The 18,198-nt window shown below is 56.8% G+C and overlaps 2 protein-coding genes across 9 annotated transcripts; one reads left to right on the top strand and one right to left on the bottom strand.

Moving 5' to 3' along the window:
* The first annotated feature begins 287 nt into the window (after window positions 1-287).
* On the top strand, window positions 288-5,595 carry LOC105701169 (NADP-dependent malic enzyme). 2 transcript variants are annotated; one of them, XM_012427639.2, is made up of 8 exons: window positions 288-759; window positions 2,519-2,666; window positions 3,163-3,321; window positions 3,393-3,755; window positions 3,815-4,126; window positions 4,240-4,608; window positions 4,678-4,972; window positions 5,079-5,595. In XM_012427639.2, exons 1-8 carry the CDS (start codon window positions 692-694, stop codon window positions 5,192-5,194), a joined length of 1,830 nt encoding a protein of 609 aa, XP_012283062.1. In that variant the 5' UTR covers window positions 288-691; the 3' UTR covers window positions 5,195-5,595. The 2 variants fall into 2 exon arrangements, with proteins under 2 accessions (XP_012283062.1, XP_012283061.1); XM_012427638.2 differs by lacking the exon at window positions 288-759 and adding an exon at window positions 1,723-2,191.
* Window positions 5,589-18,037, bottom strand: LOC105701168 (serine/threonine-protein kinase Doa). 7 transcript variants are annotated; one of them, XM_012427631.2, is made up of 14 exons: window positions 17,550-18,037; window positions 17,275-17,446; window positions 16,266-16,583; window positions 15,550-15,680; window positions 14,893-15,026; window positions 13,818-14,169; window positions 9,215-9,293; window positions 8,405-8,471; window positions 7,880-7,993; window positions 7,611-7,701; window positions 7,307-7,477; window positions 7,065-7,194; window positions 6,730-6,980; window positions 5,589-6,617 (listed from the first exon to the last, which is right to left on the bottom strand). In XM_012427631.2, exons 4-14 carry the CDS (start codon window positions 15,664-15,666, stop codon window positions 6,402-6,404), a joined length of 1,722 nt encoding a protein of 573 aa, XP_012283054.1. In that variant the 5' UTR covers window positions 15,667-15,680; window positions 16,266-16,583; window positions 17,275-17,446; window positions 17,550-18,037; the 3' UTR covers window positions 5,589-6,401. The 7 variants fall into 7 exon arrangements, with proteins under 7 accessions (XP_012283054.1, XP_012283055.1, XP_012283057.1 ...); XM_012427632.2 differs by having other exon boundaries at window positions 13,818-14,124; window positions 17,550-18,030; XM_012427634.2 differs by lacking the exon at window positions 15,550-15,680 and having other exon boundaries at window positions 17,550-18,029.
* Between the last annotated feature and the right edge of the window lie 161 nt (window positions 18,038-18,198).

The raw sequence follows: 18,198 nt of genomic DNA, 5'->3' as shown, positions 1-18,198 counted from the left end.
AGATGCGTACATACGTCACGCATTAAGAAATGCATGGAATGTACGTATTGAAATCGGACCATCCAGGGAATACGGGGAATGCGTACGTCGACGGATACACGTGGAACGGAACGCGCTCAATGGCACGCATCGAGGAGCACTCGACGTCGGCTACGCTCTCCTGACACGCATCGCGCTCCAGTTTGCTCCAGTTCGAGACCGGGCGCGATGAGTGAAAGGCGGTTTCGGAACGCTCGAAGCTCGCTCGAAACGTCCTCGCATCAGTCGGCTTTCCGATTTTCCCGGACGCGCTCCCTCGTTCTCGTCCGTCCTTGCCTCGACGAACCGAATCGTCGTCGTATTATTGATACGTTTTCCTTCGATTCGAGTTACCGGAGATCCGAACGATCGTTTTGAATATTTTGCTCACATTCCGCTCGGATTTCCAGGTTCTTGTATATATGTATACCGTACGTAGCGCGGCCAGCGTTAACTACGATTCGGATAAAAAGAAAATCGGTGTTACGCGGTTATCGCACGGTTCTCTTCGATGTCGCTCGTTTGACCGTCTTCGACGCGAACAAAGTCGGTTCTCGAAGCTCGCACCTGTTGCCGTCGTCCCGCTGGGTCGGAACGTCTCGAAGAGGAAAGACGATCCAAGGCCACCGGCGCCCGCAAAAAAGAAGGATCGTTTCGGGGCAGAGCATCCAAGATGGGCGTATCGAGTTCCAAGGACTCGAGGGAATCGTATTCCGAGTCCACGCGTCGGGCTGTCAAAACGTGAGTTTTCCTTTCCTTGACGGCGCTCTCGGACTTTCTGCCACGCTTTCTCTCCGTTCCTTAATCATTCCGAAGACGCGAACGTCGATTCGTAATTATTATTCCAATCGATTTGGAGGTTTTTTCGATCGTTGAAGCTTCCTCGAAGAAACGATACGCTATTGTATGGACCGTGCGCGGTACTTAATGCTGCCGCGCAACGATTACGAGCTCGAAACAACGGTCCTTTGCCAGCGGACGGAACGTTCGGATCTGGGGCTAATCGGGGATATTACGATAACCTCGCGTGATATCGCGCACCGGACTCGCGTGGCGAGTCGCGTGGCGAGTCGCGTGCCGCCTCGATTCCGAATACAAATTCTTACTTTTTATATTCATCACGGTCTCGGTCTTATCGCGTCCACGGATCAACGGGAAAACGACCCCGAGTCTTTCGCTCGTTTAACGAAACGTTTCATTTTTCTTTCTCTTTTTCTCTCGCCGGCTCGGTCCCGAGCCAACGTCTTTTGCGGAATCGATCCCACCTTCGATAACCTCGATAAAGTAAAACCGCGTCGATCCTCGTTTCAACTTTCGCGACCCTTTAAAAACGGATTTCGCGGCGATTTGGGAGAACCTCGTTTCTCAACTAAAATCCCGCTTGCGCGCTCAATTATTTTTGTACGGAAAAGCGCGTCGACGTCCAATCGATATAGAAAAGATCGACCGACCTCCCGGCTGGTCGAAGCGGTCCGCCAACCCCGCCAGCGGTTTAAACGCAAACGCCCTCGTAAACGGAGCTTCCTTCCTTCCTTCCTTCCTTCTCTTCCGAGCGTTATCGCTTCGTTGTCGCTTCGTTATCGCTTCGTTATCGGCTGTCTCCTCGCGGACCGTCGCCCCACTCGGGGGAGGCGCGGGAACTCCGCCGTTCCTCGGTATCGGCAGATAATTTGCGAAAATTTTCCGAGCGGAAACTTTTTCCCCCGAGACCGAGTCGTCGTTCTTCGATGACCGCTCGTTAATCGGGGGCGAAGCGATTATCCGCGTCGTCGAGTCGAGGCAAGCCACGGTTCGTCCGACGTTTCAAAGGACGAGAGAAAGACGCCCACGAAACGAATCCTTGGGAAATTCGAGCCAGACGGACGCGACTCGGAAGGGACCTTCGCGAGACGAGGAAATATCTCTTTTCTCGAGCGAGACCGCGTTACGTAACCGAGCATCGGGAAAAAGCGTGACCGGTCCTTCCGGAGCGCGCACGCGCCGAGCGGCCGCCACGCGCCACCCACCGAGGTCGGAAAAAGTCAGAGCAGTTGCGTCGAAGCCGAGACATGTCGTCGGTGCCGGGGATCGCGTCGAGGCGCCTCCTGCTGCGAGCGGGTCCGCGCTGCCGCGCGAAAACTCGCCTTCGCAGCGACGGCGGCCTGGCCGAGGAATCCGCCCCCGCTCGCCAAAGGTAAACGACGAGGCTTGGAGGTTACGGTTACGCCTCGGCGCCCGTCCATGTCCTCCCGATATCTCGCGGCAAGTTTTTCCGAAATGACGACCCTCGCGAGGGACGGGAGCCGCGAAGGTCGTCTCGACTCTTTTTCATTTGGCGACGGTCCGCCGAAGGAGGCGTCTCCGCGCGGAGACGCCCGAGGTCGCCCGAGGTCGCCCGAGGTCGCCCGAGCCCGTCCGGCGCGTCGCGAAAACGGCCGAGCTCCCGTCGGGCCCGGTCGAGCCGCACTCGCCGCACTCGCCGCCCGAACGGCCAGTAAAGGACCCGTCCGCTCGTTCGCAGGATCCGGACCGTCAGCCAGACCGACGCCAAGCGAGCCGAGATGTCGAGCCTTCGGCGGGACCGATTGGGGCAACGCGGCCCCGGCGACGCCGTCTGCTCCGGCCTGCTTCGCGGGTTGGACCACATTAAAAATCCTCATTTGAACAAGGTAAGTTCGACCGCGGCCGAGCCCTCGGCCGATCGGGGGCGGCGCCCTCCGCGAGTTCGGGGGTAGGAAGCCTATCGATCGCCGCCCCCCTGGCCGGGTCGAGAACCCCGGCAACCGTTTCCACGGGAGGTTGTTGTTTGCCATGGGCCATGGGTCGGGAGAGGAGCCGAGGAGTCGTCGGGACCATGGAAAGAGACTGGTGGACCCTGGTTCCCTCCCGAGAGGACAAGCCGCCCCCCATACCGGAAGCGCTCCTCGCGATCGACGGAAGGGTACTCGTTCCTTCTCCCCCCGTCCCCCGCTTCTATTCCTCGACGCGAGGGCGGACGCAAGTAGTGAAAGCAGCGACGGGGGGCGACGGGCGACTAATGAAATTTGCTTACGCAACGTTACCTCGGACCTTACCTCCGTCCACGTCAGCGGGGGGGGTCGCGGTATCGAGCGGGACATTTCCATGCGCGTACTCGGCGCGGGGTCAAGGTGGTGACTCTTTCAGGGCATGGCCTTCACGATCGAGGAGAGGCAGACCCTGGGGATCCACGGGCTCCTTCCGGCGGCCGTTAAGACGCAAGAGGAGCAGCTGGAGCTTTGCCGACTGAACCTGGACCGGTACACGGACGAGCTCTCCAAGTACATCTACTTGATCGGTTTACTCGTAAGCATCGGCGGACCGGCGCGGCGAGTCCATCGTACGTCTCTACCGATGCGCGACCGTCGCCTTTGCAGGACAGGAACGAGAAGCTGTTCTATCGCCTCCTGACCGAGAACGTCCAGAAGATGATGCCGTTGGTGTACACGCCGACGGTGGGCCTGGCCTGTCAAAAGTTCGGCCTGATTTACCGCAGACCGCGCGGACTCTTCATCAGCGTCCACGACAAGGGGCACGTCTACGACGTGCTGACGAATTGGCCCGAGCACGACATCCGGGCCATCGTGGTCACCGACGGCGAACGCATCCTGGGCCTCGGCGACTTGGGTGCTCACGGGATGGGCATTCCCGTGGGGAAGCTCTCCCTCTACACGGCCCTGGCCGGCATCAAGCCTCACCAGTGCCTGCCGATTACTCTGGACGTCGGGACCAACACGCAGGTGCGCCGCCCTCGGGTCGAAATCGCGGCGCCGTCGTCACCTCGTCCGTTTCTTTGCAGTCTTTGCTGGACGATCCTCTGTACATCGGTCACCGGCACGCGAGGGTCACGGGGAAGGAATACGACGAGTTCTTGGACGAGTTCATGAAGGCCGTGGTCAAGCGTTACGGGCAGAACACGTTGATTCAGTTCGAGGACTTCGGGAACGGCAACGCCTTCCGATTGCTGCAGAAGTACCGGAACGAGTACTGCACCTTCAACGACGACATCCAGGGCACGGCCTCGGTCGCGGTCGCCGGCCTCCTAGGGTCCCTTCGGATCACGAATACGAAGCTGTCGCGGAACGTCATCGTGTTTCAGGGTGCCGGCGAAGTGAGTCCACTCTCGATTCGTACCCCTCCGCCACGGCGGATACGTTTCCTTTTCTTCTGACTTCTGCCTTCTGGAGGCTGTCGGACGAAAAAACAAGCAATTTACGTTTCTAGGCCGCTCTGGGTATCGCCGAGTTGTGCGTCATGGCTATGAAGAAGGAAGGAACGAGCGACGCGGAGGCCAGAAACCGAATCTGGATGGTCGACTCGAAGGGTCTGATAGTTAAGAATCGTCCATCCGGCGGCATTACCGAGCACAAGCTTGCCTTCGCCAGGGACGATCCCCACTTGAGCACCCTCACGGAGGTCGTCAAAACCGCCAAACCGACCGTACTGATCGGCGCGTCCACGATCGGCGGGGCCTTCACGACCGAGATCCTCGAGGAAATGGGAAGGAACAACGAGAGACCCGTCATTTTCGCTCTGAGCAACCCTACCAGCAAAGCCGAGTGTACCGCGGAAGCAGCCTACGCGGCTACCAAGGTAAGGGCGAGTCGACGCGGTAGTCGTCACGAGTCCCGGATATCTTACGGTATCGATCTCCTTCTACAGGGCAAATGCATCTTCGCGAGCGGGTCGCCCTTCGATCCGGTAACCATCGACGGGAAAACTCTGACGCCCGGCCAGGGCAACAACGCCTACGTTTTCCCGGGAATCGCTCTCGGCGCGATATGCTCCGGGATGCGGTACATCCCCGAGGAGACCTTCCTCGTCGCGGCGGACGCTCTTGCCAAGAGGGTGAATGCCGATGACCTTGACAGCGGCAATCTCTACCCTCCGCTGCAGGATATTCCCAAGAGTTCGATAGTAATCGCCACGGAGGTCATGCACTATGCATACAAGAATGGTAATTACGTAATTATATACCTCCTCGATCTTGTTCCCGCGTTTTAATTAAAATGGGCTCCGAACGAGACGGTCCGCTTATTAATCCGGTTTACTTTAATTCGCAGGCCTGGCCACGTTACACCCGGAACCTGAAAGCTACGAGGCATTTATCAAGGCGCAGCTGTACGATACGTCGTACGCGTCGTCCGTGCCTCCGGTATATTCCTGGCCCAAGCTGTGATCGCGAGTTGATTTTTTTTTCTTTTAAAAAATGCTTACAGGGGTGCGCGCAAATTCGATCCCTTCAAAGACGCGATTGTCGCGAATATTTGCAAAAACGCTCGGGGAAAGAAAACGAAGCGTCGTTGAGACATTTGGTTGGGGGTTTGCTGAATCGTGTTCGCGCTCGCGGTGCGGGAGCAATCCGTGAACGGCAGGAATACGTACTCGTATCTATATGAATTACTTAAGTTGCATTAACCACGTGGAGGATGGTCTGGGATAAATCGTGCGGCAAGCTCCGTCGTGACGACGGCGGGGAGCCTTCTCTTTCGAGTCCGTATCGAAATTTCTACTTTTACGCCTGCTATTACGAGTTTCCAAGTTGTATCGAACGAATAAACTAGCGACCGTTATTTAAAACAAAGGTGTTTATTGCTAATCGAAACACTGTCGTGTCTAGTGAATTTTTCGTAGGCGTCGGTGCTCGCCCCTTGCCGCGTCGTTTCCGACACGCGGATCTCTCGCAAGGACGCCTTACTTAGTCGATATATAACTCGAAATCGGAGATGCAAAGTCCTAAGCGGACTCGATCCAGATGGACGTCACGAATCTTGCGTACGCTCGGCGCGTCGGCGGCGACGTATTTACACAGTGGAAAAAAAAAAGAAAAAGAAAGAAAGGAAACGGAAAAAAAAGATTTTAAGTATCGCGCATACCGCGGCATACGGGTACACCCCGATTCGCACACTTGGAACGAAACAATGTCCGGTTTCCCTTCGTTCGTAACCTCGTGTCCGAAAGCGACGCGCTTCCATAAAAGTGCCGTGGGGCGAACGTTGCCGCGTTCCCTCCGGCATACGAGTCCAACCGTCCACAAAGAGAGAGCACTCCTTTCGTTTCGATCACCCGGACCCGCTCGTCCGCGACACGAAACGTCTCTCCTCGGCCCCTGCGGGCTACCAAATGTACAACGGAGAAGCAGATTACAAGCTGCGATCAAGTTTACCTTTACCTTTACTCGAAACTTAGTCGCGCGCCCGCGCTTGCGTGGGTGTAGGTACGCGCGCGTCGAACGACATCGTGATAAAGTCAAGATAAAATGTACAGACGAGCGTTATATAAAACGTTTTACGATCGCGGGGACACGGTTACGCTTGACCGAGCAGACCCTGGGAGCTCCGTTCCCGGGTGTCCGTCCGGTGCGGAGGTCGGTCCCGCCCCTAGCTTCATCGAGAGAGCGAGTGCGAGCGCTCGTGGGTCTGCTGGCCGTGGTCGCCGGACGCCCGCGGGTCCGGCAGTCGCTGGGAAGGCGGAAGCGCCTCGAAGAAGGGGTGCGCCAGCGCGTCCTTGAGGGTGATTCGCTGGGCGGGCTCGTACTCCAGCATCCTTTGCATCAGATCGAACAGCTGCCGATGCTCCTCCTCGTCGGACAGCATGTAGCGCTGCGGGAGTGGAATCGCGATTAAGCGGAACGGCGCCGTACTCGTTCTTACGCTCTTGCGTTCTTTCGCAAGAAACGGTCGGAGTCGTCGAGGAATTCCGAGCAAAACTTACGTGCAACGGTTTGCAGTTGTCGCGGACGTATCTGCCGGCCGAGCTTTTGTCGTTCCAGACCAACTTGCCGTGGTAGAAGTACTTCGTCTTGGTCTTGCGCGCCATGCGAGTCGGGATCGTACCGAGTATGCGTTCCATCATCGCGAGGTGCTCGCGATTGTCGTGGGTTTGGAACAACGTGATGCCCAGGTAGATCTCGAATAGGATGCAGCCGATCGACCACACGTCGCAAGGTTGCGACCATCCTAATTCTAAAAGGTACAAAGGAGACGTCCCGTCACGTGGTACCGTCGATAAATTGCCGTAGCAAGGAGAACGGTCTTCGAGTTACTCGCCTAAAATGACCTCGGGGGCTCGGTAATGCCTCGTACTGACGATCGTACTGTGGTGCTCGTAATCGAAGGTGGCACTTCCAAAATCGATCAACCGAATATCCGTCCTCTTGACTTGGCGCACGTCCTTCCGCTTAAAGAGAAATAACTTTTTGAAACGCATTAGCCTGGGACGGCAACCGGCGACGACCGGCAGGGGCGCCAACGGAGTCGCAACCCACCGACCTCGCGAACCCCGATCTTACCTTTTTGCTGTTGTAACTCGTGTCGAAGTCAGAGTCCACGAAAAGGATATTCTCCGGCTTGAGGTCGGTGTGAGTCAATTTATTGTCGTGAAGAAACTTTACGGCATAGCAGAGCTGGTATCCCACGTGTCTCACGTGCTCCAGGGGGTACGGTTGGTAATTGTTGTCCTTCTGTAAGCGCAAATCGACCCAGCTATAGAGAAATCGATGATACGAGACGAAAGTCGCGCCAACGGTTTGCGGTAAACTTTTTGGACGGGGACCTCGCGTCTACAAAATCCATCCGACAAGATTTCTTACTGACCAGAAAGTCGAAGACGCTCAAGCCGAGCATCTCGAAGGCGATGCACATGTGGCCACGGTAGTTGAACCAGTCCAGCATCTTGACGCACAGGCTGCGGAAAGAAAGGAAAAGAAGAAGATTAGCCGATCGAGGCGAATCGCGCGGGGAGGAACGAAAACGGGGAAAGGGCAAAGAAGGGTCCGGCTTCCACGTTCGCTCGCTCGAGGCGGCCCCGTAGGCGGCCCGTAGGCGGGCTCTTGGCGGTTCCCTCTTCGGTCGCGGATACTAACTGTTGACCTTCCGGGTCCATGTTGGCGATCTTCTCCAGGGCGTTGACCTCGAGCTTCGCCGCCTCTCTGTACTTCTCGACGTTCTTGATGATCTTGAGGGCCATCACGTGATCCCTGAGCAACAAAGCGAGACGCGAGTTAGCGCGGGCTGGGTGCACCTACGCGTTCCGCTCGTCTCGCCCGGTCAATAAATCTCGGATGCACCTACGTATCGCTACGTATCTCGGGGCGCGATTCGCGATTTTCCTCGGATAGAACGCACGCGCCCGAACGAAGTGCAAGGTCGTCCTATTATTGCGAATACCGCCTTGCTCCTCCGGAGAACGGGGCCGAGCGAAGCGGTCCGCGGAAACGGAATCGAGTCTGGACCCCGTCCAACGTTCCCCGGGCCGGAAAGGGTATTCTTCCCGAAGCATCGACTCCGGGTTCGACGGGAAACGAAGAGCGCGAGCCTCGGCCGTAATTAGTTGGCCATCGGGCCGAAAAGACCGCGCGATAGGTAGAGTACATGATCTCGGAACTTACATCATCAAATCCTTAACCTTGACAACTTTCCCAAAAGTACCCTCTCCTAGGGTGGCCAGTACCTCATCTGGAATGCAAAAACCACGGTAAGAATCGAGGACGCGGTGGACCTCGCGCTCCGAAACGTCTCTCCTGGGAGAACCTCGTCGAAGGGGCAGGCCCTCGCTCACCTTCGAGAGAGCTGCCCCGGGGATCGGCACCTGGCGACGCGCGTCCACTGCTCGCGAGGCGAGAAGGAAGAGAGCCACGGAGGGAGATGCCCGTCGCCAGGGGGAGAGAGCGTTTCGGATCGTTCGGCCGGCGATCGTCCGAAATAGTTCTAACGGCAGCCCGACCCGAGTTCTCGGGCTCCTGGAAAGGTGGCGGCGTTTCCTCGGTTCGAGTAGGTCATCCGTGCCCTCGTCGAGGAAGCGCTACCTTTTCTCCCTTTCCATTCTTAGAGTCGACGCCCTCGAGGACGCCTTAGAGAACGCCCAACGTCGATCCGGATTTCCTCCGAGTCGCGAGAGAAAACGGAAGACGAGTCCGCGAGCGCGAGGCAAGAGAGAGAGAAAGAGAGAGAGAAAGAGAACCAAGCGAGCCGGAGCCGGCGCCGCGGGAGGAGTCGGACCGGAGGGGAGCACCGCCGCGGAGGACGACGGGGCTCCTTCCCTCGCGACTCGTCCCTGCATCCGGCCCCGAGTCGACCGAGAGACGGCGGAAAGGAGAGAAGATCCGCGTCTCGGCATCGATATCGTCTATGGGTCGAGTACCGTTAACGTAAGAACCCCTTAAATCTACTACAATGAGTGTATTCACGTATTCACGAACATCTATTTGCCAGGATGTCTCCGGTTTGGTAAACGAGATGGCCGTCTTCGTCGTCCTCGACGAAGGGCGGTCGTGGGCTCTATCGGAATCGGCGCGACACAGAGGGCAGGATGAGCGTGTCGGGTGCGCGCGGGTCGTGTCGGCCCGGACACCCGACGAAGCCCCGGACAACGTGGCGTTCGAGTTGCGCGTCCGAGGCGGCGGGGCGTCGGCGTCGTCGGCGTCGTGGTGGTGGCGGTGGTGGCGGTGGTGGCGGTGGTGGCGGTGGACGCAGAGAGGCCGTGGTCGGAGTCCCGGAGAGTCCCGTCGACGGAGGTCCGGGGCGCGGAGGTCCGGGTCGTCCGGGTGGAGAGAGCCAGGCCGTCGAGGTCGCCGTCGAGGTCGCCGTCGAGGTCGCCGCCGAGAAGAGGAGGAGTCGCCAGCCAACGCCGCACCATCGCCCCGGCGTCGTCGCGACGACGGCACACGGACGCGCGGCAGAGGATGACGAACACGAACGGACGGACGAACGGAGAGGGAGCGGACGGACGTACGGGCGGATTTACACACGTGTCCCGCCAGGCATCACCGTCACACCCGAGAGGATCCGAGCGCCCAGTCGATCGACCGTTCCATTCCATTCCATTCCATTCCATTCCATTACAACGGAGATGTAACCCAACAATCAGAGAGAAAGGGGAGAGGGCAAAATGGTTTGCCAAGTCAGAGAGTTGCGGATAATTACGAGTATAACGTTTTTCTTAGCATTTCTTTTTTCTCATTTACGGAACCGGCAACGCGCTCTGGCGTATGTATACGTATATACACACCCGCGTGCGTGGTGCACGGGTGCGCGCTCGCGCATCGCGCGTTCGGCCCGTCTTGCCGGCGAAACGTCCCGACAGGAGCGGCCGCGACGCGGGACCTCTCGTCCCGCTCCTGTCCGCGTTTTTCCGTCATTTCGAGAGGCACGGGGCAGAGGTGGCGCCGGGGCGACGCCTCTCTCTCCGTCCTCGGCCGATGCTTCGTCCCCGCGACCGCGGTCGCGCGGACGAGACATCGGCCACGTCCGATAAGTACTTACGTGTGACCGCCGCGACCGGCGTCGGCGGTGGACGCCCGAGGCGTCGCCCTTCGATTCCGATCCTCGGTCGGATCGCCTCCCGCTCGGCGGGCGACGCCGCGCGCGTCCCCGCGGACGCGTCGGTCGGACGAGGGACGCGGAGGAAAGGAGGCGCGGGATCGAGGAACCGCTCTTTGCTCTCGCGAACTCTCTCGGAGCTCCGAGGTGCCCGGCCCACCCGAAAAGTCGACGTCTTCTCGGATAGCTCTCGATTTCGCGTCGAGCTTTTTCCAAATGCCATCGGTACCCCCTTCCAGCGTCCAGACGGCGCGAGTCGGACGCGAAACGAACGCGAAACGAACGCGAAACGACCGCGAAATCGGTACCCGCTGTTTTTCGAGGCGTTCCGAGGACGGACCCCTCCGGAAACGCCCGTCGGGGCGCGAGAGGGTGCGAGGGCGGAGAGGAACGGCGGCGTCTTTCGGCGAGATGAGAACGGCAACTTACGAGCGAGGTCTCGAGCGCGCTCGCGTCGCCGTTTGCGTCGGCGGTCGCGGTCGCGGTCGCGGTCGCGGCCGCGGCCGCGATGCGCCGATACTTGCTGGCGATGACGTCGGCCGCGCTCGGCTTGGCGGGTCGCTCGGCCCCGGGCCGAGCCAGGGCGTCTTCCAGGGCGGCGTACTTCAGGATCAGGCCGCGAATTTCCTTGCGCCGGGCCTCTCGCTCGGCGAGGGCGGGGTCGAGGTCGGGGTCGGGGTCGGCCGCGTCGCGCGCCCTCGTCGGCGTCTCGTCGGGGTCGCGCAGCCGGCGCCCGGCCGAGGAGGCGTCGAGCTGCTCGCTTCGGCGGCGGGGGGCGGTCTCGCGGCCGCGGTCGTCCGCCAGCCCGGATTTGTGTCTGGCCGAGCGGCGTCCTTCGCTCCCGTCGAGGGTGGCGGGCCGGTTGCGGTTGCGGTCGCGGCGAGCGGTCGCCGAGCCGCTCACGTAGGGGTAGGCTTTCTCGCTGAGGAGAACGCCGGAGGGGCTCCTGACAACGACGGCGTTGGCGGGGGCGGATGTCGGGCCGAGTCCACGCGTCGCCGAGGGCTCCAAGGTGCGCTCCTCCCTGGGATGAAGAATGCTGCCGTCGCGGGGGTAGCGGCTGCGGTCCCGGGTGCGCCTCCCCGAGTGGACGGCCGAGTCGAGGTCGCGGCTCCTGGCGTAGCGGCCGAGGATCGAGGAGTACTTGTCCTCGAGGCGGCTCCGGGTGTTGCCGAGGACGGCGCGCACCGCCCCGACGGGGCTGGTCGCCAGGGGGGTCCGCTCGCTCGCCGAGGACGGGCCCCGTACCCGGGTGGTCAGACGCTGGAGCAGGCTCGCGCACGAGTCCGTCAGGATCTGCGCCACGCTGCTCGTCGAGGAGCGCGAATACCGGCCGCTCCGCCGGCTCGAGCCCTGCCGACTCGCGGTCGACATCTTCCGACTCCTCCGATGACTATCCCCGGAGGGACCGACTCTGACACCGTCGAGTCCACCCGCGAGACGACGACCGCGACCTTTCGAGCGGTCCCCCAGCGAGCATCACGGCGACGCGGACGTGCCGATCGCGCGAGGGTTTCCCCCGAAGACGCGACCACGACCACCGCGACGACGACGAGGACGACGACGACGACGACGACGACGGCGAAGACGACGGCGAAGACGAAGACGAAGACGAAGACGAAGCCGACGACGCGTCGCCCTCCCCGCCAAATACTGACGGACTAAAAATACCGAGGAGCGGAGAGCCCGCTCCAACAAATAATGCGTCCTCGGCGCAACACGCGCGAGCGAGACGAAGAGAGCCGAGGGGCGGCGCGATTACGTAAATGGTCTTTCGCGGGCGCTTATTTAGGCCCTGCCGAAGATTCGCCGATCCGCGACACCTCTCTTCGCTCCCGACGCGGAAGCGGCCCCGTCGCTCGATCCGATCGGTGATTCGGCCCGTCCATCGCCGAGGGATGGCAAACTCCGGTCGGGGGGCGACTTTCGTAGACTCGATTACTATTAATAAAGCTCGACCCGCGGGTCTTCAAGGTCGCACCGGAGAGGGAAAGAGAAGCTCGATTCAATATAAATACTCGGATCGGGTCCGATTTCGTCACGATTTCGCCACGGGCGAGTTCTGGGTCGCCTCGAGGGGAACCCGCGGCCGCGGGGAGATTTCGCAAGAGGTCAGGGAAAATCCGTTCGTTTCTTCCAAGAGCCAAGATATGCGCGTTATTGGGCCGAGCGGCAGCCTCGATACCTTCTCGGCCGCCGAAGTCAAAGGCCGTCGCGGTTTCCGGCACTGGCCAACGGAATCGCGAGTCGAGAGCGAACGGAAGGGAAAAGCTCTCGGAGTCGAGATTCGGGAAGACGCGCCGCTTCCGCGTGCGAGCCGGCCCGCTCCGTTCGCTCCGCCAGAAATACCTGACGTTGCGTCCCGATATCTGGGTTGCCGTTCCCTACCTCCGATTCTCCCACCTCGCCTACCGGGAGCTCTTTCCCGACCGCCGAGTCGGTCTCCGGACTCTGGACGCCCCCCGAGCATTTAATCTCGAATCGGCTATTTACGAACGACGGCCCGATAACGGGCCCACCCTCGACGGCGAGCGACTCCCGAGTTCTCAAACCCCAAAGGAAGGAGGTAAACGGCCCAACGGCCCGCCAGGTAGAGTTACGGCGAGCTGCGCCAGACGTCGCGACGCGTCGGGTACTCCTCCGGCCGGCTTGCCGGGGGTCACGGTGGAGGGAGCGAGAGGGAGCGAGAGAGAGAGCGTTCCAAATATAACGGGCGCGTTCCCGACTCGTCGGCAGAGAACGAAGGGCCGAGGAAACGTGAGGCGGAGGAGACCGGTGGGCCGGGAAGGCTCGATTCGTGCCTAAACCGACCGGAGGCGTTGACGCTACCTCGGTGGTCGACGCGTCGGTCTCGGGAGTGACGTCGAGTTTCGTTTCGGGGGATTCGGATCGTCGCTCGATCCTTCCTGGGCGATGGCGAGCGCGGGGCTGAAACCAGGATTCCCAGGTGAGTCCGGGCGGGGGCTGGAGCAGCCTCCAGGTCGGAGTCCCTTCCAGGCCCTGGCGGGCCATCTCGTCCTCCGGAGTCGGCCTACGACTGGCGGAGTTCGGAGTGCTGCGGCGACATCGGCCCGCTCCTCCGAGGTCCTCGGGTGCCCGAAACCGGACCGGGGACTGAGCCTGGACGGGCCGCGCGCTCCGCCGTTGCGCCGTCCATCCGGCGCGAACTCGCACTGAGATCGCCGCGGAACCGCGTGACGGGCCTCCCTCGGAAATAGACCTCGGTTGAAAATAGCTCGCCGCGGAGGAAGAAAGAAGAATCGCCGGCATCCCACGGGGGAGGGGCTCGCGCTCCTTCTCCAGGAAGACCGCGAGAAACACCTAGCAACCCCCGACTAGATCGTCCCGCCGAGCGCGTCGGAGCCGCGGTTCGCGATCGCAAGAGCGGTGTTCGGGCGAGGGGATTCTTGGAGGGTAGCAGGGGAGTGGGTATCGTCGCGCGCGCGCTGCGCGGAGAAGCGCACGGCTCGATCTCGGACTCACCTGACTTCTGGAGGACAGCGAGCGGTGGCGAAGCCTCGAGGCCTCCTGGCTCGGCGAGGAGGAGGCGTGGTGGCGGCGGGGCGGCCGCGTGCGTCTCAGCGAGGTCGCCGGCACCAGGTGGGCGCGATCCCGGTCCCGGTCCCGGTCCCGCTCCCGCTCCCGGTCCCGCTCCCGGTCCCGCTCCCGGTCGCGGTGGGCGTGGGAGTGCTGTCGGCCGCTGCTCGGCGAGCGACGGTGGCTGCGCTTGTAGCGCCGCTCCTGGCTGGTCCCTCGCTCGTGCTGTCGCGACCTGAGGACCCTCTCGCCGCTGGACAGAAGGGGTCGGTGCGTGAGTGAGCGAACCTTCGACTCGCTTAGCAGGGATTTCGAACAGAGAAAGAAAACAAAGGGAGACGTTGTTAACGATCGTCGAAAGGGCCCTCCCGACTCTTCGAATTTTCCTCGAGTGCTTTCGCGATTGCGTCGTAATCGAAATCGGAAAGTCTCGTGTCCGCCCGGCCGATCTTCGCCGAGAGGACCACGGTGTTCCTTCCGATTTTCTACTTGGAGACCATCCAAAGGCCTTGAGAACTCCACCGAGATTCGGAATAGCCAAGGCGCGTTAAATGGGTCGGATGCGATTACGCCAAGACCGAGCGAGTCGCCCTCGCAAATTTTGCGGACTCGTAAAATGGAATCGTACACGGAGGACAGTTTTAATGCACTTCGACAGGGTTCCAAAGATTCATCAAAAATGCAAAATCATTTAATTAAATCAACGCAGTTCCCACCGTTAATTACGTCAGTCGTTACAGGGTACTTCTAGGTTAAGGCAATCGATATTTTACCTTGATTTACAATAAACTTACAAAAACTAGAAAAGATTTATTTGTATAATTACCATGACATATTTGAAAGCTCCATAATTACATATATATATATATATATAAAATAAGTTTTGAGCCGTATCAATTTTAATAAGGGCTGTCAATGGCTTGAATCTCAAGAAAGACATTCTCCTTGAAATTGCTTATGCATTAATTTATAAATTGTATTCGCAACTATTAATCGTATTAATTTGGACTGTACCGCTTACCTGTAGGTCCCTTTACTCTGTGGACTGTCATATTCGATATGCCGCCGTTTGTGTTCATACTGAGGAGAACCGGCAGAATGCGAGCAGGATCTGGAATGACTGCGGGAACGGTGGCGTCTCTTGTTTCGTGGCATCTATAACAAAGGATTTACATGTCTTAATAGCTGATTCTTCTTTGGTTGAAGTTATTACTTTGTAACTGTCGTTCGCAAGCAATGTTGATATACACAAGGTTAAAATTTCGTAAGTGAAAGATTATAAGGTCTACAAAAATGGGCCTGGTAAGTTACGATCGCCATATTTTAATAAAGCATAGAGCAATAAAATGAAATTATAAAAAATAAAAATAATGTTGAATGAGCGATTCAAGAATGTTAAATCATGAGAAACGTGACAACGATAAAGTAATGAATGCAAACAAAGTAAAAGAAATACTCGTTCGGATCGGATCAAACACTCGTTTTGTCCTATATATACCTATTACGATTCCACCGAGTCAAACAACAGGTTTAAAAAAAGATCAAATAGACTTTCCTCCATATAACAGAAATTCAGTAGAGCATCAAATAGTCAATGGTAAAAATCAGTTTTAACCGATAGCCTGGAATCGTGAGAATCAAAGAACCATACCATCGATTCATACCGCCGAGTACTTACACTTGGAATATGAAATAGATTCACTTGATCCCAAACGAAATCGAAGATGGACGTTATCCAGGACCATGAAGATGATGCTTGCAGTATGACACTGTTATTAGACAACGACGAGGACATCGGCTCAAAAAATTCTGGAAAACGTGGGTATTCGCATCGTCAAGGTAAAGCAATCGTTTCGTCAAACTGCCCACGTTGAGGTAACAGGAAAGAGGATGCCGAGAAATATTAATTCAACTTGCAAATGGAAATTATACTTTCTCATCATGGAATCATCGAGCCCCTTCGGGGTCATAAGGTCGTGAAGAACATGATGACGTTTATATCGGAATCCCGACGGTTGATGATACAAATATGGCAACAGGCTCGCTAATTATGCACAGGCATGTTTCGAGGTTTGATTGAAAATCAGTATTAGATGTACTATCCAACCTTAAAGCGGGCGGAGAAAACGAAACACAGAGCTCTATGGGGGAACTCGGATGAAGTCTTCGCACAGGTTGGATGGAAGCTGAGAACAAGGGTGTAGAAGAAACTCGAATCGACGCAAACTACTGTCGCAAACACGCCATATTAGAAACCTCGAGGAAACGGACGGCCATCTTGCAGCCTGCAAGAACGGTCGGAGTCGCGAGACGGACGCACGCGCATTTCGGTTGGTCTCTTCTACAATTTTTAACTTCTTAATATTCTACGCAGATTCTGAACAGGGCACTTACGTTCGAGGAATAAAGCAGGCTAGTTTGGTCCCAAATCAAACTGAGAATCCACGATATCCAAGAACGCGAAGACGTACATACACCGCGCTACACCACTACGTGACAACGACGTGGACATGGGATCGATGCGATTGGTAGCCGCTACTCGGGTGGTGTTCGGCAAACTTCGGAAGTCCTCCGGTGTCGTCACCCGCCCAACGCGACGCGAAGATGGCCGAATCTTCGCTAGCCAATGGCGACGCGCGACGCGAGATCGATTGCGTGTGGATATCGAAGCGAGCGCCGCAGCCACAGACCGGCGAAAAATTCAGGATACTCCTGTAAGGCACGTTATGTCGAAAAATTTCCATTTCTTTCCAAAACAGTTTTCCCGTAGACGATAGACGATGTGACGTAAAATAAGCGCGCAGCAGGATTATTTTTTAAACGAGGCACTTAAATTTTATATTTTTTACTGTGTCCACGGACGCGCCATTTGTATCACCGCCTTATAATTTCTCCAATCGTGATGATTCATTAAAATTAGTTTAATCCAAGTGTTAAACAAAATCGAGGAATCCTCGACATCGCTTAAACTTTGGCTTTGCAGATATAAGGAAGCATAAGATAGGTAATACCACATCCAGGAAACTCGCAAGCATCTCACTTGTATTTCTATGCACCGCCACTCTGTTAATTAATAATTGGGAAATTGCACTCAAAGTTATCTTTCGAGTAAGGTTATCACGGTCGGTATCGGTGCTCTACCCCAAGAGATTATTCTATTAATACAGAGAATTCTTGATTTCAACTCTGAGTAAATTGTAGCACGCAAGAGGTAAGTTAAATCTATGCAAAAATCCCTTTGCCATCCCTTTCTCGTGTTCGACGTACTACCAGAACTGCACAGAAAGAAAACTCATTTCTGTGCAAGATTCGTGTCAAAGAACGATCGAAAATCTGGTTCGCTCGTCTCATTTTGATGAAATTAATAAGAATAAATACTCTTACTCCTTTCAACACCACGTACCTGTCCCCAGAGCCAGATATAAATAGTTTCCTTGATGCCATGGTACAGAAGATTGAAGACATCGCGAAACATTTTCACCCCGATGTCCGACGATTATGGACGTTACGTCCAAAGGCTTGCACCAGCGGCCAATGGCGGCCAGTGTCGGTCTATGGTTTTGACAGGAAACTTACTAGAGAATTCAATAGCCAACGATTAATATAGATATCTTCCAAACAAATTAGAATCATCGGAATCCATAGTACCATTTCAAATTATTTATTCCATGTACTTACATTCAAAATGGATTAGACTCGCGAAGTCCCAAATGAAATCGAAAAAATACATTATCGAGGACCGTGAATACAATGCAATTTCATACCGTATTTTAAAAACACCCAGAATATTGGCTGAAAAAATTTTGTAAAATGTGAACATTTGTTTCACCAGGATATTTATCAAACACCGTCAATGTTCGTGAACCGTAAAGAATGCGACGACACATATATCACCACGTAAAATTTGAAGATCTTCACCCATCGAGTGGAAACAAGAGGAAGATGAGAGAAAAGCCAAGCGACGAAGGTTACCGTTGTGGACTTACCGATACTCGAACCCTCGAGATAAAAGGGCCGCGAGGCGCCCACCCGTGGCCCTTACAAATGTCTTTGAAACGGTACGAATCCGTTAGAGAGCACTTACGTTCGAGGGGTGGAACGAACTCGCTCGATCCCAAATTCCCAAATCAAATGGAAACTCCGAACGATAACGACACTCGAGCGAAGGCGCATACACTTTGCCGAAATCTGGACTCGAACAGGAATAACCACGAATACCTCGAGCGGATTACCCAGCGAACGCGAAGCACGCTCCGGAGTTCGGAGTTCTTCGACATTATCAAAATTTAATCCAATCGGCTACCATTAAATTCGTCCGTACCCTCCG

Source organism: Orussus abietinus, unplaced genomic scaffold (genome assembly GCF_000612105.2).
Source record: "Orussus abietinus isolate OABI.00-Male unplaced genomic scaffold, Oabi_2.0 scaffold5, whole genome shotgun sequence".
Classification (NCBI taxonomy): domain Eukaryota; kingdom Metazoa; phylum Arthropoda; class Insecta; order Hymenoptera; family Orussidae; genus Orussus; species Orussus abietinus.
Note: the sequence above shows the minus strand (reverse complement) of the source record. Positions and strands in the feature narration are given on the sequence as shown.

Bases quoted from the DNA above. Each gene is read 5' to 3' on its own strand.
- LOC105701169 (XM_012427638.2), top strand. From the start codon at position 2,067: ATGTCGTCGGTGCCGGGGATCGCGTCGAGGCGCCTCCTGCTGCGAGCG. The intron at 2,667-3,162 runs GTAAGTTCGACC...TGACTCTTTCAG, and splicing joins AAAATCCTCATTTGAACAAG to GGCATGGCCTTCACGATCGA. The intron at 4,609-4,677 runs GTAAGGGCGAGT...CTCCTTCTACAG, and splicing joins CAGCCTACGCGGCTACCAAG to GGCAAATGCATCTTCGCGAG.
- LOC105701168 (XM_012427630.2), bottom strand. From the start codon at position 11,708: ATGTCGACCGCGAGTCGGCAGGGCTCGAGCCGGCGGAGCGGCCGGTAT. The intron at 9,294-10,763 runs GTAAGTTGCCGT...CGATTCCGATAG, and splicing joins GCGCGCTCGAGACCTCGCTC to AGCCCACGACCGCCCTTCGT. The intron at 8,472-9,214 runs GTTCGTGAATAC...TTTGCATTCCAG, and splicing joins AGACATCCTGGCAAATAGAT to ATGAGGTACTGGCCACCCTA.